The sequence below is a fragment of the Myotis davidii genome, unplaced genomic scaffold (assembly GCF_000327345.1).
Source record: "Myotis davidii unplaced genomic scaffold, ASM32734v1 scaffold802, whole genome shotgun sequence".
Taxonomy (NCBI): domain Eukaryota; kingdom Metazoa; phylum Chordata; class Mammalia; order Chiroptera; family Vespertilionidae; genus Myotis; species Myotis davidii.
Window position 1 is genome coordinate 326,538 of NW_006295887.1, and position 18,782 is coordinate 345,319.

The window sequence follows — 18,782 nt, forward strand, 5'->3', positions numbered from 1 at the left end:
TGGCAACGACGCAGGCCTTCTGCACTGCCCCAGCCCTCCGGGCCTCTAGGCAGCGTAGGAAGGCAGAAAGGCAGCTCTGGGCTGGAACAAAGGTGAAAGGCAGAGCCAGGGGAAAGAAGGCCCATTCTTGCACGAATCTTTGTGCGTCGGGCCTCTAGTCACATATTAGAAGAAAAATAGCTTCACAGCAACAATTGGACACCATAGTCTAGCCAAGTTGATACATAAAATTAACCATTACAGTTCCTGCTCAGAATGGCATCTTACCTTCTATTTCCTAGCTTTCCACTTCCTGGTGACTTATGACCCCCCCTCCTTGCCCCAACCTTGCTTATCCATCTTTATCTCTATCTTTATCTATAGATCTGCACTGTCAAACACTGTAGCACTAGATACCTAAGCCAGTTGCTTAGATGTGTGTACCCTCAAAAGGCTGTCGTAGGGTTTAAAAATGAGGCAATGAATGTTACACCAGTATAAATGCTCAGTGGCAGGAGAGGTTACATGCATGTGACATCACATCCTTTCACCCACCTCCTATGTCCTCTAAAATATAAATTTTCAGAAATTAAAATTAAATGAAATTAAAAATTAAGTTCCTCAACATTAGCCGTATTCAATTGCCTAATAGCTACATGCAGGTAGTGGTTACCATATAGGACAACACAGAATAGGACATTTCCATAATTTCTGAAAGTCCCGTTGTACAGAGTTATTTTAGAAGTTTCTTCACTGTGGCTTTGCCTTCACTATCTAGGCCTCTTCCCTCCTCTACTGGCTCTTAATCTCAGAGTTTCAGGTTTGCAGTTTCTTTGACCATCTGGATAGTCACATCAATCCTCAATGAGAATGTTGTAAAAAGATATTTTGATGCATTTGTGTAGCTGTTGCATAGAATGCTTGCGTATTAGTCAGGAAAAGTAATGCCCATTGCTGAAACAAACAACCCAAAAATATCAGTGACTCAACATAAGGTTTATTTCTTGCCCAAGACACATTCCTGTGCCCTTTCAGTTATCCACTCTTCTTCCAGAGCCTCATAGTTCTCCATTGGATCTTCTGCATCTAGCTGGGCAACTAATGAAAAACGGAGAAGAGGACTCAGAATGTTTTGGGGCCAGGCCTGGAAGTGCCTGTATCACTTCTGCTCATGTTTCACTGGTGAGACCAGGTCTTATAGACCCATTTAACTGCTAGAAAGGATGAGAAATGTATTACCTCTGAGTGCCAAGTAGAAATATTACACTTCCATTTGATATGGAAGCTAAGAAAGGATAAATTTTGGAATTGGAACAAGTCTGTTTGCAAATTCTAGCACTACTTCTGGGCAGCATGATCTTAAGCCAGTTGCTTAGATGTGTGTACCCTCAAAAGGCTGTCGTAGGGTTTAAAAATGAGGCAATGAATGTTACACCAGTATAAATGCTCAGTGGCAGGAGAGGTTACATGCATGTGACATCACATCCTTTCACCCACCTCCTACTTTTGAGTCATCTCTACTTACAAAGCAAATTTTCCAATAGCATAGGATGCATTGTCTAATATTTCTGCATAATAATTGCAAAAATGAAATGATTTGCCATGTTTATGTCTGTTATGGGTTGAATTGTGTTCCCAATTCTTATATGGAAGTCCCAACTCCCAGTACCTCGCAATGTAACCTTATTTGGAAATAGAGTCATTGCAGATGTAATTAGTTAAGATGGAGAAAGATGGGGCACTAATCCAATATGGCTGGTATTCTTATAAACAGAGAAATTTGGAGACACACACGCACACAGGGAGAATTCCATGTGGAGATGAAAGAAGAGACCAAAGTGACACATCCACAAGCCAAGAATGCCAAAGATTGCTGGCAACCACCAGAAACAGAGGCGAGGCATGGAACAGAGTCTTCTTCAGAGCCCTCAGAAGGAACCAATCCTGTCAACACCTTGATCTCAAGACTTCTGGCCCCCAGAACTATGACACTAAACATTTCTATTGTTTAAGCACCCAGTTGCAGTACCTTATTATGACAACCCTGGGAAACTTCTACAATATCCAAGTTCATATATCCAAGCTCATATATACAGGCTTTAATTTAAAAATTGCATGGTACTTATATTTTAAAATGTAAAATTATAATGTCAACATATTTCTAAAATCAATTTCTCATTCATTGAGTCAACTGTTTTTGAGCTGCAAAAACAGTAATTTAATATGGTTTACTCTAAGATCCTATGACTACAGGGCTTTCCTTGTGGTTGTTTAATGGGGCTATTAAAGACCCATCTTTTGAGCTAGAGTCATTAATATTACATAGATTACCAGCTGTGTGACCTTGGTCAAATTCCTTACCTCTCCCGATCTGTTTTCCTGTTTAGAAAAGAGTGTGAGGCTAGATTCTTCCTAACTTCTAGCTAAGACATTTTGTGGCCTATTGGAACACTTGCCAATCTAGGCAGATTTGATGTTCTGCAGTCCAGGTAGTTCAAAGCAGAGCTGCATATAGTAATCAGCTCTGCTAATATAAAGGGATTTAAGAACAATATTACAAAAGAGTGCTCTAGCAAATTAAATATGCCAAGTGAAGAGCTTCACATTTCTTAAAAGTCTGTTACCATTTAGAATGCATAATTTTAGCCTAAGTATTCTAGAAATATTCACTTAGTTTGCTATGTGTTATTGTTAATAAAGGGGGTCCTGCATGTAGATTTTTCATATGTCATTAATAAATCAACCATACAATTCAAATTATAATTATTTTGAATTATCTATTTAGTGTTAAATTATAGCTTAGACATTCCTAAAATGGCCTAATAAAATTTGGGATGTTAAGTGATTGCCTAATCTACTTTGTGTATTTGTGGAAAATAATTAGTTATGTTAATTGTTTGGAGGATTTTTTTAAAAATATATTTTATTGATTTTTCACAGAGAGGAAGGGAGAGAGATAGAGAGTCAGAAACATCGATGAGAGAGAAACATCGATCAGCTGCCTCCTGCACACCCCCCACTGGGGATGTGCCCGCAACACAGGTACATGCCCTTGACCGGAATCGAACCTGGGACCTTTCAGTCCGCAGGCCGACGCTCTATCCACTGAGCCAAACCGGTTTCGGCTGGAGGATTTTTATTATCATCTAAAAACTATTCTGGATGAGGTTAGACCTAAAAAAAAAAAATCCTAAAAACATGCTTTTTTTTTTTTTTGCCCTCATCCCTTCTAGGGTTGTAGTAAAATGTTGTTTGCACTAAAATCTATAAGGTAAACCTTGTATACTACCATGGGATCCATTTGGTATAATGCTTTGATATAACAACTAAGTAAAAGTAACATCAGTAGTTATTAAATCCTGGACAAGAGGGTCCCTGCCTGGCTTCTCTATATTACAGAGCCTGTTCTGGCCCTTATCTGGCCATGACACTTCATGTAAGGCGAGGTGGCCCCAGGGCCAGGGACGATGCTTACCTCCCTCCTTACACACACATTCCAAGTACAGGTACCCACCACCCTGATCCTTTTCATGTCTAGAAAAGTGTGCGGCTAGGTTGGACCCAGCCCCCTGGGGGGGGGGGCGGGAGGCGAGATCAAGGGTGGCTTTCTGACTTGGCGCTCAGAAAAGGGCTCCGCTTGGAGGTGTAGCTCTAGCATCTCTCCTGTGAGAATTTTGAAGGGTTACGGGGAAGGAAGACGCCTGACTCTGGACGGAGAGGCCTCGGTAACGAGCCCCACCGCGGCCAGCTTCTCCACCAGCAGGGAGCCTTTAGCTCGCGGGCTCTGAGTCGGCCTGCGTCTGCCCCGCCCCTCCACGGCGCCCCGCCCCTTCTCAGCTCCTCCCCCTGCGCGGCTTTGGGGCACGGTGTTTACCCGCGGTGCATGGTGGGGCCGTTGCCTCGGAAGCCCCGGTTCCCGGGTGGCCAGAGGCGGACGGAAGCGAGAGCAGCGGCGGAGGCGGCAGCATGGTCCCGGCCTCCGCACCGCCCTGGCTCCCGGAGAGCCCCGAGTACTACGAGAGGCTGCGCCGCCTCCAGCTCGAGCTGCGGGACAGGTACGGCCTATCGGAGCGTGGGGGGGACTCGGCCAGCTCCGTGGGTCAGCTGGTGCCCACCCCCCGTTTCTTACCCCTCTCCCGCCCGTGGTTCCCTGGGCCCGGGTCGGCACCGACGTCCCCACGCTCCGGGTGACGCCTGGAGGACCACGTTTACCGGAGACCCCTCACTTATTGGCGGTCTCCCGCGGCGGGATGCTGCAGTGAGAGTGGGAGTTCTCCTGCCTGTCATTCTGATCAAGCGAATGTGTGAACGTCTCCAGTCCCATCCACATGCCTCCTCCCAGTCTCTTCAAGTTGTCATCCCACCCCGGCAGCGGCAGCGCGCTGCAGCGAAGATGACAGGTCCAGGAGCGTGTGTGTGTGTGTGTGTGTGTGTGTGTGTGTGTGTGTGTGTGTGTGTGTGTGTGTGTGTGTGTGTGTGTGTGTGTGTGTGAGAGAGAGAGAGAGAGAGAGAGAGAGAGAGATTCCCTGCTTAAGTACAGAAGACTTTGGGCGACAAGATACCCAGCGCAAGGATGAAATTTCCAGGGAGAGAAGTGCAGCCTCCAGAGGGTCCAAGATACCTTGATTAATAACTTGATTAAGACATGAAAGATGAGAACCACAGAAAACAAGATCTAAGCACATAAGAGGGAAAATTATAAAGTAATTTACTATAAATAATCACATCAAAGATAAGTTGTTGGAACTATTATGTAGCTCCTAAATTAATTGAAACTAGAAATCTCATTAGTTGAAAGGAAATAGATCTTTGGATCTAATGATAACACGTTTAATGAGTGTTAAAAGTTACAAAATCATTTTAGTGAAGAGGAGAGCTGTGTGTCGGGGGGGGGGTGACAGTTCTAAAATGACAATTACATGTCAGGTAAAGGCAGAAGTGATTTTTGAAAGGAATTATATTCATCTTATACTAGCTTTGATTCTTGTAAAATATCTATAGAGCATCTACAATAGGCCTTCTTAATTGTCCTAATCATATTTTACCTCTTAATCTCTTTCTACATCCTCTTTCTTTCTGACATGCCACTAATCACCCACCCCAGTGACCTCTTCATCTCCAGCTTTAAAAAAAACTCTTCCTGAAGTGCATCCCCTGCACCAAGTACTGACAACCCATTCCCTAACTTCTGTGACCTTGGATTCTTACAGCACTCTAGATAATGGCTTTAAGTGACTTGCTCCCCGCCCAGACTGAGAATTCCAGGAGGACAGGAATTATATCTAACTGGATCTTTAGCTTGTGATAGAGTACGTGATACGTAGAAGGGGCTTGATAAATATTTGTTGAATGAATGGAAGGAATGCCAAAGTCAGCCAGCTAGTGTCCAGGAGTTATGAATGTCTTGTATAGAACCCGGTAGCCGCACATTGAGACCAAATAATGACCATTTTCCAAGTAACCAGGAAAAGTGGACAGTGTGATATTTCAAAGATGATATTAACTGTCTGCACATCCCTGATAATTAAGAGATGAGACATTGCTCTGTAAATTAGTGTTTTTTGACTCTGTTCTTTAAAAGAGTAGCTGAGTTACTCCAAGCCTTTAGTTATGTGTACCTCTTAGCCCAAGTTCTTTTTATTTTTTATTGGTTTTATTGATTTTTAGAGAGGAATGGAGAGAGAGAGAGAGAGAGAGAGAGAGAGAGAGAGAGAGAGAGAGAAACTTAAGTGAGAGAGAGAAATTCATCAGCTGCCTCCTGCATGTGACTGGGAATTAAACTGGTGACCTCTTGGTTCATAGGTTGATGCTCAAGCACCAGCCGGGCTTAGCCCAAGTTCAAATTTCAAAATGTTACTGGTTCAAATGGCATTCTTTTTGAACTAATTGTGAGTTATCATTCTTTGCTTCCTCTGCTAGAACACCTGGCTGTTTATAGTCCTTGAAGTATAACTATGTCATTATTATTGCTCACTTTATGTTTCACATTAAATACTTAACTATGTAGCAAGGTGAGGCTGTTGAAATTATATAATGAATTTGAGTCAAATTGTATAACCTATTTATGGTTCTGGGTTTAGAGGTTTGTTTTATTTTTAAGTCAGTACAATTCTGTTCCTCCATATTCACTTTTTTTTTTTAAAGTCTGTAACTAGCTCTGGCACATAGTTAATAAATACAGAGGCAAATAACTTTGGATTCAGAGAAAACTGCAGTAGAGCCGTGGAAACCTGGGTTCTAGTCCATGAACAGTTGTGTCACCTTGAGTAGGTCATTCAGCTTCTTTGAACCTTAGTTCTTCACCAGAAATGAGGAACCTTGATTAATATGTAAAGTAAGGCCTCAGCTTTTCTTTTTGTCTCTGCTGGAGTAAAGAGCCTTGGAGTAAAAGAGTTGAAACGTGTAGTTTTGCAGAGCAAACTGAGTATCATTGCTTTCTATTTGAGTGTTTGAATGCCCCCCCCCTTTTTTAACCAATCCCAGCAATCAAAAGGACCATTGTCTCTTAAAACTCAAGAGTAATTTTAAAGACTGCAATCCTGGGTATTCGCTTTATAAAAAATTTTCTAGGAGTACAAGATAAAAAAAAAAAACTTGTCCTTTCTCAGCCCTCTTTGAGGTGGGTCATTGCAATGTTAGCTGGTCTAATAATGGGCTTTTCCCTTGTAGCCGGTGTATTTGTAGCTCAAATTATCTTAGCTGTAGTCACACAGATGCGATTTTATATTCTAAAACGTCTCCTTTTTGTGTACAGCGTTTTCTCTGCACTGTGGTGAAAGTCAATCATTGAATCTGAAAGAGCCTAGTAAAGTGACTTGTTACAGTGTGCGTAGTGCTGCAAGCATGGTAGAAACATGTAAGTGGAATTGACTCTTGCAATTATATAAAAACGTTCCTTTAAGAGGCCCATTAACCAGACCCAGTTTTTTTCAATGCCATTATTGATTCACGGTGAGATATCATAATAGTTCAGAAATTGACACTGAGATATTTGTTGAGTGACGCTGAAGATGGTATTGAGACTAAAGCAGAATAACTAGTGGCTTAAAAGGAGAAAAGTAAACATGGCTGCACTTTAACGACTGCCCAGCTGTGTAAAAGTTAAAAAGATTGTAGGTGGGGGTCTGGGGGTGGGGATTCAGGTGACTGAAACCACAAACTATGGGTACCCATCCCAGGGCTGGATGTTTCCAAATATACTGAAATAAAGATTTAACATGTAGAAATTGCAAGAGGATCCTCCAAATACACCTTTCTCTGGCTTTTTATTGGAGTAAGTATATGGTTTTAAGTCTTAAATTTAAAACATATATGAAAGACAGCATTCAGAGGTGGTAGGGCGTGGATGACGAGGCTAGAAACGGCCTGGGTTGAAGAATTGATGAGATTGTAATCATTTTGCCTGGAATAGGAGGCCAAGAGGTGTTTGATTGTGGCTTTTCAGTGTATGAAATGTCACCATAGAGAACAAGTATGGCCAGCAGATGCCTGTATTGTAAGTCATGAGAAAGAAGACACCTACTAAGAAGGGCTACTAGTGGCTAAGTGGGCTCAAACTAAAACAACAACAGAAAAACATCAAAAACAAAAACAAAAACAGCCTAGCTGCTGTTTCTACACAGGGACCTCTTATGCAAACTGCCCTTCAAGGAGAGACCTGCACCAAGCTGCCTGCCTGCACTGTGTTCCTGCCATCTGAGCCAGCCCTGTTATAAAGGAGTCTCTGGAATCCCATTTTAACCAATAGGACTGAGGTGTTCCCCATCCAATCAGATTGTGCAGCTCCAACCAACCAGAGCAGCTCTATCCTGACCAATCAGGACAGTGCCTTTTGGACCAATCAATCTGAAGATTTGGTGTGCTCATTTGCATGAGAATAGACCAATTAGGGATCAGAAGTGGGGATTTCTGTCCATGTAAGCCAGGATCCTGTCTTTGAGAGTTCATTTGCCCTTTCTACCCAAGACTGTTTCCCTGGCTGAGGTCAAACACCAAAGATGTCTAGTCTGGCAGGAGCAGAGTGGATCAGACAATAGAAGAGCAGAACAGAGCTGTGCATCCTGAGAGGGGCTGGTTCCAGGGCTGCTTCATAGCCAGGCTGTATTGCAATTGAGCTGTTTTGCACTGAATAAAGTTTCCTTCTTTGCCACTCCAAATAGGAATTCCTGTTGGTGTTGAATTGGCCCAAATGACCAGTATCTATAGAAGGTTAAGCAGGAACAAAGTTGATCATTATTAACATTCATTATTAAAAAGAACTAGTTGCCCAGCTGGTGTGGCTCAGTGGTTGAGCATCAACCTATGAACCAGGAGGTCACAGTTTGATTCTGGGTCAGGGCACATGCCAGGATTATGGGCTCAATCTCCAGTAGGGGTTGTGCAAGAGGCAGCCAATCAATGATTCTCATCATTGATGTTTCTATCCTTCTTCCTTCCTCTCTGAAATCAATAAAAATAAAAAGAATTTGTTGCTTGGGAGCTGATGGATTTCCAGTCTGTGGACCTGTTTCACTAGAAGTCATAGTTGCATTTTAAAAATTATACTAAAGTTCAGGTTTACATAAGACTTGGAAAGTAGGACAAAGACCTCTAGTATTCCCCTCACCTAGGTTTCTCAACTCAACATTTTCTTTTTCTCTATCTACTTATCTATCTAAAACTATTAGTCTTTTCTGAATAATTTTAGAATTATAAGTATGATGCCCCCTCTGTGAACCCATGTTGTGTTTGGTTGCCATGCCTCTGTGCTCTCTGCCAGTCTGGAACTGTTCCTCAGTCTTTCCCTGTTTTTCATGTTCCTGAGAGTTTCACAGAGTACAGCTTTCATTCCAGAGGGTGATCCTCAAACTGGGTCCACTTGATGTTTCTTCATGACCAGACTGGTCATACTTTCTTGACAGGAACACCATAGATATGAAGCATGACACCAAGGGCACAAGGTCGTAAGTGCATTTAAGAGTGTCTTTGTCCTTGTAATTTAATGACAAATTGCTTACACTGTCCAGTCATTCATTCTTCATTAATTGCAATTGTGCCATATTTCCTTCATTTCTAAATTAAGTCTTATTAAGTAAAAACCTATGAGAAACTATTCATTTTAAAATTATGTTTCTAGCCCTAGCCGGCTTGGTTCAGTGGATAAAGTGTTGGCTTGTGGACGGAGAGTCCCGGGTTTGATTCTGATCAGGGCACATACCCCGGTTGCGGGCTCGATCCCCAGTAGGGGTGTGCAGGAGGCAGCCAATCAATGATTCTCTCTCATCATTGATGTTTCTATCTATCTCTCCCCCTCCCTTCCTCTCTAAAATCAATAAAAATCTTTTTTTTAAAATAATTGTGTTTCTATAAGTTTTTCCGTTTAATCTTTGATTCTTTTTTTTTAACATAGGCATACCCCCAACTAAGGAATAGATTATATTCCCCAAGCAAAGATTAGGTGTTTGGATTTTGTATCCCATTTTTCCATTAAAAGAGTTTCAGTTAAATTGTGCTAAACAATGAAATTTACTTAACCTATCATATAGCTAACAGAGTAAATTTGGGGCTTTTTTTTTTTTAAGGAAAAATTATCTGAAAGAAAAACGGATTATGAGCTCATAAATGGAATGTGGGCTCAGCCCCTTTCCTTCAAGAGAACAACCTGAGCTCACCTTCTGTTGGACTCCTTGTCTTTGATTCACAGTATTTTTTATAACATTTTCTTCTCAGACATTATATGATTTCTCTTTCGGCCTTTAGTTAATGTTAACTTAGATTAGCAACATGACCTCAATTAGACAAGACTGAAGCCGGGACTTTGGCGGTGGTCATGCGGAGTCCTCTGTGGGTAAACCTCCCAAGAGCTTTTTAGAGGACCAGGATGGCTTCCCATTCAGCAGTTTCACCCCCTAGTCCCTTGGTTTTGGCTGCTGCCCTCTCCAGTCCCCCCTCCCCCCCCTTCTTGCCCAGGCCGGGTGTGCAGGGTAAGCTTTCTCCTCACTTATTTCCAGCACCGACCTGAACATCAAGGCTAAGTCTTTACTGGTGGTAGCTCCAGGGAATAGCAGTTAATGACAAATCATGGTGATGTTACAAAGTTATAAAAAGAAAACCCCCCAAATTTGAAGTAATAGTGTTAGGTGACCTGGTCTTCACTAAATGTCAGTGAGGCCAGGTTTATTTTTTCAGAGACCTATTCCTAACTCAGACACTTGGCTCTGCCCAAGCTTGACTGGTTGGGAGCAGAGCAAGTCACCAGTCTTTAGTCCAAGGTGGATTTGTGGAAGCATCATGTCCAGTCCTGATGTGCCACCATCGCAGAGATACCTGGCCATATTACATCTTACGTATTTGTATGTTTATTGTCTGTCCTTCCCCCGAGAATGTCAGCTGCCTGATGACAGGGTTCTTGGTTGCTTTGTTCACCATGTTAGTCTGTAGGCCTAGAACTTATTTATTGCCTGGCTCATCATGGTACTCAAGAAATACTTGTTGAATGAATGAACCTGGCTCTCAGCCTTTTCTTAGGGCATTCCCCATTTACTTTAGAAGCTTGTTGTTTCTGCTTTGTGTTAGTGTCCTCTTTGCTTTTTAGACATCCCTGGTGACGGCTAAGTAATTTTAGGTCTTGAGTTTCAGATACAGCCAGCATTTTCTGTTTCTTAGACCAGAGAAGCATTCTCACAAAAGTGTGATTTCAAAGGCGACTATATTCTAAATTCAATAGCCAATTACTTACCAGTATAATTATTTATAAAATATTTTCTTTCTGTACTACAGTGAAAAGAAGAGATTGGAGCTGGAAAAGAAACTTTATGAATATAGTCAATCTAATATATACAGGTAAGATATGACAGTGGTAACAGTTTTTAAGCCACTTTGCATATGTTAATTAAAATTTAACCCTAATTATGTTGTAAATACCATAGTTGCAGAACTTTCACCCTTCTCTTATTTTAATATGTAATAGTTTCAAGTAAACACTGCAATATAATGACTATCAAATGTAAGAATAAATTTGATTAAAACTAGCATAAGATAAAATATTTTTTTTCATTATTTGGAGTCTATTTTTCTTAAACAGCTTAAGAGTTAGATACATTATAGTCTGCTAACTTTTTGTTAACAATTTACCCATTAAGCTTGTGTAATAATTAACGCATAATTATTATAGCTGACCTTTCAACAAACTATTTTAGGCAGGGTTACATAGTGTCCCATTTGTTCCCAGATATATGACAATGAATGTTAAAGTTACTATGGACAATAAATAATATACATGCTATCCTTTTTAGGTTACTTACTCTAATATTGAGAGCAGACTTTTACTTTTAATTCTATAATATGGAAACTGAACTTCATCCTTAAGCCAAATGTATAGTGTTACTGCCAGTATTACTTATATGGAAAATTTCTGGCTATGATAGTACTAAGTTTGAAATTTATTCATATCATAATGAGTGAAAAATGAAAACATCTTATCCAGAAGAGAGAGAAGCCAAGAATGCTTTAAAACCAAGTCACCGTCCTTTTATTTCCTGATCTTCCACATTATTCTTTGATTTTAAGATTTAATATACTTCCAATGGCACCAGCAGGGAGGACAGTCATAAGTCTCTGGGCTCTAGGAGGGATGAGAAGAGGCTACAAGATGATGGAAGAAATAGCAGTGTTGTGGATGCCATGGCCTTAAAAGTGGGCCCAGGTCTTAGAGGATCCATAGCAGTTGCCATTTTTCTAGCCCACAGCCAAAGGGGCAGAAGAAAGAAAAAAAAATGCACTCTTTGTGGCCTGTTCTGAGACAACTTCCTGACATGATGGTGGCGAGAGAATTATGGGAGCCTTTATCAAGCTATCAGTTTTCTGAGTTTGTTCCCCCCTCTCAAGCTCTTGTTTCCTGGGAGACACAGGGTATGGTTTTCTAAAAAGATGCTTTCCTTGACTGCCTGTAGGATAAACTCCTGTCTCACATGGTTGCCTCAACCTGGTTACCCCAGAAGGCAGAGTCTGAGACAAGGATTGTGTGTAGGTAGTAGGTGTTTTTTTTTTTGGTTTTTGTTTTTGTGGGTAGTCATGTGTTTTTTTCAGGAAGTGGTCACATAAAACTGGAGAACAGGGCTGGGAAGAATGAAGTAGGAGTTGGTCACTGCTCTGAGCCCCTGGGCTGATCCCTCCTGACCTTCAGAGGCACAGTGTCAATCGCCTCTCTGCTCCTCACAAGTGTCCGCGCAAGGAAGGAAAGGGGGGCGCTTTAACCTCCTGGTTTCTGACCCCCATTGGTCAGGGCCGTGGCAGGGGGGGTTAACTCCTTCTCATACCCAGGTTTTCCTTGTTGCAAATTCAGAAAAGCAGCCCTGGGAAAGCAAGATAGCAGGCACAGCTGAGGCAGGTGCTACCCGGTTGCTGCAGTCGTGACTGGTAGAAGAAAAGCTGGGGCAGGAGGATGTGAGGAGGGCACGGGAAGTGTCGGGTACAAGGGCTTACCATGCCCACCATTATCTGACCCTGCTGGCCTCTCCCTTACATTTTACATGGACTAAAACTTCAGTTTCTGAAGCATGACAGGATCTTTTGTGGTATAGTGTAAACAGGTAGATTCTGTTGCCAAGTCCTTCGATTTAGCCTGAGCCCCACCAGCTCTTAGCCATGTGACCTTGGGACAATTACTTCAACATTCTGTGTCTCCGTTTTTTATCTATCAAATTGGAGTAAGTGTCTGACCCAGAGTAAGAGTCAATGTTATTTATTATTATTTTTGTCATATCACTGTTATTCATCTTTGAACTTTCCTACATACTACTTCCTCTGATCCAGTGTTTTCCCCTCAACTGTTCACTCTTGCTTTCCCCAATTTTGAATTAAGTCTTAACCAACCTTCATGTCAGCTGAAAAATAATTTCTACTGGGGAGGCTTTCCTGACCCCTTCAACTAGTCAGGTTGCCCAGTCCTGTCAGAGCCCCTTGCAGTGTCCCACATAGCATTCCTTACACTGTATTTTACTTATCTCATTTATTAAAATGTATTTATTGTCTAAAGTTTTACATATGTTTCGTTTTTCCCCACTTGACATCTGCCCCCCCCATCCATTCCCACCCTGGGCAAGCCCCCACTGCCCCAGTGTCTGTGTCCATTGGTTATGCTAATATGCATGCATACAAGTCCTTTGGTTGCTCTCTAACCCTTCCCCTCCTTGGCCATTTGTCTCTCTGGATCTATTATTGTTCATCAAACTATGTTGATCATTATATCCCACATATGAGTGAGATCAAGTGACATTTATCTTTCTCCGACTGGCTTATTTCACTTAGCATAATGTTCTCCAGTTCCATCCATGCTGTTGCAAATGGCGAAAGTTCTTTTTTATAGCAGCATAGTATTCCATTGTGTAGATGTACCACAGTTTTCTAATCCACTCATCTATTGATGGGCACTTAGGCTGTTTCCAAATCTTAGCTATTTTAAATTGTGCTGCTATGAACATAGGGATGCATATATCCTTTCTGATTGGTGTTTCTGGTTTCTTAGGAAATAGTCCTAGAAGTGGGATTACTGGGTCAAATGGGAGTTCCATTTTTAGTTTTTTGAGGAAACTCCATACTGTTCTCCACAGTGGCTGCACCAGTCTGAATTCCCACCAGCAGTGCACGAGGGTTCCTTTTTCTCCACATCCTTGCCAGCACTTGTATTTGTTGATGATAGCCATTCTGACAGATGTGAGATGATACCGCATTGTTATTTTGATTTGCATCTCTCGGATGATTAGTGACTTTGAGCATGTTTTCATATGTTTCTCAGCCTTCTGTACGTCCCCTTTCGAAAGGTGTCTATTTAGGTCCTCTGCCAATTTTTTGATTGGATTGTTTATCTTCCTTTTGTTAGGTAGTATGAGTTCTCTGTAAATTTTTCAGATTAAACCCTTATCTGAAATATCATTGGCAAATATGTTCTCCCATGCGACTCTATTGTATGCTCTTGCCTCCTTTGTCAAATATTAATTGAGCATAATCGCTTGGGTCGAATTCTGGGGTCTCTGTTCTGTTCCATTGATCTCTATGTCTGTTCTTGTGCCAGTACCAGGCAGTTTTGAGAACCGTGGCTTGGTAATATAGTTTGATAACTGCTATTGTGATCCCTTCAACTTTGTTCTTCCTCAGGATTGCTGTGGCTATTCAAGGACTTTTTTTATTCCAGATGAATTTTTGAAGAGTTTGTTCTAGATCTTTGAAGTAAGCCGTTGGTATTTTAATGGGGATTGCATTGAATCTGTAGATTGCTTTGGGTAGTATGGACATTTTAATGATGTTTATTCTACCAATCCATGAACATGGTATGTTCTTCCATTTGTTTATGTCTTCCTCTACCTCTTTTTTCAATGTCCTGTAGTTTTCCAAGTATAGGTCTTTTACCTCCTAAGTTAAGTTTATTCTTAGGTATCTTAATTTTTTGGTGCAATGGTAAATGGGATTGTTTTTTTCGTTACTTATCTCATTTTTTTGTTTTCCCTGTTGACCTCACTGAGTGGCTTTCATATTCAGAGCATTGAATATATGAATGATTGCATGGATGGATGGATAACTTACTTATGTAGTCAGCTTTGAAGGTTAATGTAAAGGCAGGAATGAAATTAGACTTTGATGGAGAAGGCATGGTTACTATTGTACCTATTCTAGGTGGATACTGGCCACCACCAGCAGCTTCACCAAACACCTGCATGTGAAAGACGGTACTACCTCACTATTGTCACTTATGTTGAAAATGGTAGGCAAGGGTAGCAGTAAAACCACTCTTAAGTTTTTGTTCATAAGGAAAAATGGGGACAGCCAACTAAGATCAAAGCACAGAATTATTAGCACAATGAAGAAATTCTTGAAAATTATTGGCTTAAGTGTAGAGATTTAAGATCTGTTGATTAATTTTTAGTATCTTCAGCATCTTTGCAAATCTGCTTTTGAGGGTGAACATTTTTGTGGTTTTCAATTTATTTTTGCTTGATAGAGTACCATTGAATAATTTATTGAAACAACAATACAAATGCTACTGGTATTTTTATGATTTATGTACTTGTGAAAAAGAAAGAGCCAGAGATAGCAGTGTTGGTTCTGTGAGTGGGCTGCATATCCTGAGTTCTTTGATACTACACTTTGGATGAGTCCCTAAAGGTTTTTTCACATTTTGAGTAGCGTTACAGTCTATAAGTTATTATAAAATCCTATATAATAAAGAGCTAATATGCTAATTAGACCAAACAGCAGAACAACCATCCAGATGACATTCTGGATGAAGCCAGGGCTACAAGGGCCGGCCAAGGCTGCAAGGACTGAGCCCCTTGCACGAATTTCATGCATCGGGCCTCTAGTACTTTAATAATATAGTATGTTGTTGCCATTTTGAACAAAATTTTAAAATTATATCTAATGAGAGCTCTTTATTTTAAATTTCAAACTTTTTTAATGTTTATGGATTGTGGCTTATACTTTGATTTCCATAGAGCAGGTAGTTTTGAGATTGTCATTTAAAAGAATTCTAATGGGCTTTTCCTCTGAACTTGGCCACGTAGACACCACTCTTAGAATCACATTTATTTTTTAGGAAGAAATTCATATAAATCTTTACTCTGTGAATGTTATAATATGGTCTTATATATATTTCTCAGGAGAGTGATGCCTAGATGTGATACCTCAGTGATGTTGCATTCATTTCCTCTTTCTAAAAATGCATATGCATTCTGTCCTTTAGGTTTCAGTGTTTGGGGAAAATAATATGGCATACATTGTCTCACTAACAGTTTTGTTAAAGAAAATTCTCCTAAACTAATAAATATTAAACTTGGTGCTGACTGTTGCAAGAAATATTTCATTTCAATGAAGCAGTTCATGATTTAGTCCTCAGAAATGGACTAGGAGACGAAAAATGTTTCTTCCCTAGTTTCATTTTGTGTATTCCACAAGTTTGTGCTAAATAAATATGTTTTTTCCACCAAAAATAGAATGCAATAAACATCTTCAAATTCAGTTTCTTAAAAAAGAAAATTCTCCTTAGTCAGATTCTGACTTTGTTGTTTTAAAAATCTGCTTTTATTTTTCTAGAGTTAAGCTGAAGTATGTAAAACTAAAGAAATACCTGACGGAAATATGTGAATCAGAAAAGATGGCTCATACTCGAAACCAAGAATATTTAAAGCAGTTTGAGTATTTCCAAGCTCATATTGGACACTTTACCACCACAAGTACAGAGAAGCTTCAAGAACTAAAGGTGACATCTTGTTTTGTACTATGTTTTTTTCTAAAATCCTTTTTTGCTAAAATCAGAAATAATGAGCACTTCGTTTCAGATCAGTGGCAGTCACAATGTTCAGTTCATCTATACTCTAAAAGATTGTCAGTTTTCTTTATGCATTAGCACGTGGCCAAATTTTGATCAAAGCACTTGAAGCTGCATCTTTTCAGATTCCTACTTTAGTTGAGGAATTAATGGAATATCTATACTCTGTTGTGCCATATGGATTAACTTAAAACAGGCACATACATCACTAGCCACCATCTGGCACATGGTATTTGTTGGACTCATGGTTGAGTTTGAGCAGCAATAGAGTTCCCTCTGAATGTTTCTTTTCTGTGGCCCTCTGTTCTGGTCAGGCAGTGTGTTGAGGGAAGACTGAGGGGATAGAACTGGCCCTGAGGAGTTTGCCTTCATGCTCCTTGTTGTGTGCCACAGAGCAACTGCTCTTAGCAGCCCTTTCTGATTCTGGTGTCCCATTCCCTTAAGGTGCTTGGCAACCTTGTGCTCTACAAATTATGCCAAGTGTGAAGGGCAAGGCCTTTTTTCTCACTATTTGGGTTGCTCAGAAGTTGTTGCCCAAGTTAACCCACTGAATACTGGTTATAGGAAAAGTGGCTCCAGTACTTCCCTGACTTTTGTTCCTAGCACTTATCTCCCCAGCCTTTTATTGTAAAAATTTCAAGTACATACAAAAAAATTAAAAGAATTGTCCTAATAAACATTCATGCTGCAGTCTGAATGTATTCCTCCCAAATTCATTTGTTGAAATTCGAATCCCCCAAAATGAAGGTATGGTAGGTGAGGCCTTTGAGAGGTGCTTTAAGTCATAAGAGAGGAACTCTTATAAATGGGGTTAATGCCTTCTAAAAGAGGCTTCAGAGAGCTCCCAGCCCCTTCCTCCATGTGAGGACGCAGTGAGAAGGCGCTGGCTGGCAACCAGGAAGAGGGCCCTCAGCAGAAGGTGGCCGTGCTAGTGCCTTGATCTTGGACTTCTCAGCCTCCAGAACTATGAGCAAGATTTCTGTTGTGTGTAATCCACCAGTCAGGGGTGTTTTGTTATATCAGCCTGAATGGACTACAACAACTTCTATGCTCTCTACCTAGATGCAGTACTTTTAAATATTTTTGCCATACTTGCTTTGTGTGTGTGTGTTTTTGAAACTAAGCAGCAGACACAATGATATTTCTCCCCTAATGGACATTCTCCTACATAATCATAATACCATTTATTATCACATCAAGAAAATTAATAATGATTCCTTAATATCCAGTCAATATTTAAATTTCCCCAGTTCCAGACCAGGAGCCAACCATAGTTCACACATTACATTGGTTATTGTGTTTTTTTTCATAACACTGGCTTTTGAAGAAGGGTGGGCTTGTAGAATGACTCACATTCTGAATTTAACTGGTTATTTCTTTGAGGTATCATTTAGCTAGTACGTGTGTATTACATGCCATTGAGTGGCTCCAACCCCACATTATGAATGAGTGATGTCCACAGTGTCCTGTCCTCAAAAGCCCTTCTTAGCTCCTATAGACTCATGTCTGTGGTTTCCTTTAAGGACTTAATCCATCTCATATCTGGTCTTTCTCTTTTCTTACTGCCTTCTATGTTTTCCAGCATTATTGTCTTTTCCAAAAAACCTACCTTTTCATGAAATAAATAAACTTGTATAGATCTCTCATATTTCCTGTAAACTAGAAATTCAGTCTAGACCAGCACTGCCTACTAGAACTTTCTGTAGTGATAGAAATGTTCTCTCTATAATGATGCTGTCCAATACAGTAGCCACTCGCCATACCTGGCCATTGAATAGTACTTAAAATGTGACGCCCAGGACTGAATTTTTAATTAATTAGCTACAGCTAAGGTTATATTCTTCTGCATCCCATCAGGAGGCTAATCATCTATGATGTCAGGTGGTCCTACCTGAGTGAGGCTGACATTGATGACTTGGTTAAGATGCCAATCTCTAGCTCTCTCTTTTGTAAGGTACATTTTCCTCTGTAAATTTGTAAATAAATCTATGGGGTGATGGTTTGACATCATGGGAATATCTTATTCCTCAACAGCCTTTTAACTTAGTGATTTTAAGATCTATTAACGATGCCTCAATCAGTCATAAGGGAGGTTTTGCAATGGTGATTTTCTAATTTTATCTTATACTTCTATAACTATTGATTTCTTGTTATAACCGAATGTGAGAAGGAGAAATTTGAAGGGAAGAATTATCCTTATCAATATTATCAGTATTTTTATATTGAGAGCATCCGATGTATAAAATAGGATATGTAAAAAAAATGTATATAATGCACTACTAAAGAATAACAGTAAAAGTGACCATCTTAAAGAAAGAATGATACATTGTATTTATAGAAATATGTAAAGCTTTATTCATAAACAATGAATATATAGATTTTACTTTTTGAATTTTGGATAAGGCTTGCCTTTTTTTAATATATTTTATTGATTCTTTTACAGAGAAGGATAGAAAGTTAGAAACCGATAAGAGAGAAACATCGGCCAAAACCGGTTTGGCTC

The 18,782-nt window shown here is 40.2% G+C and overlaps 1 protein-coding gene across 7 annotated transcripts in view; it reads left to right on the forward strand.

The window, feature by feature from the left end:
• The first annotated feature begins 3,853 nt into the window (after positions 1-3,853).
• KIZ (kizuna centrosomal protein) overlaps positions 3,854-18,782 on the forward strand; it is a 113,601-nt gene continuing 98,672 nt past the window's right edge. For 5 of the 7 annotated variants that reach the window (XM_006770872.2, XM_015568569.1, XM_015568571.1 and 2 more), the window contains exons 1-3: positions 3,854-4,034; positions 10,738-10,800; positions 16,045-16,210. In XM_006770872.2, the coding sequence (XP_006770935.1) occupies positions 3,946-4,034; positions 10,738-10,800; positions 16,045-16,210 (318 nt within the window). In that variant the 5' untranslated portion in view covers positions 3,854-3,945. Of the gene's footprint in view, positions 4,035-10,737; positions 10,801-16,044; positions 16,211-18,782 lie in introns of those variants that run through there. The other 2 variants (XM_015568570.1, XM_006770875.2) reach the window with 2 other exon arrangements.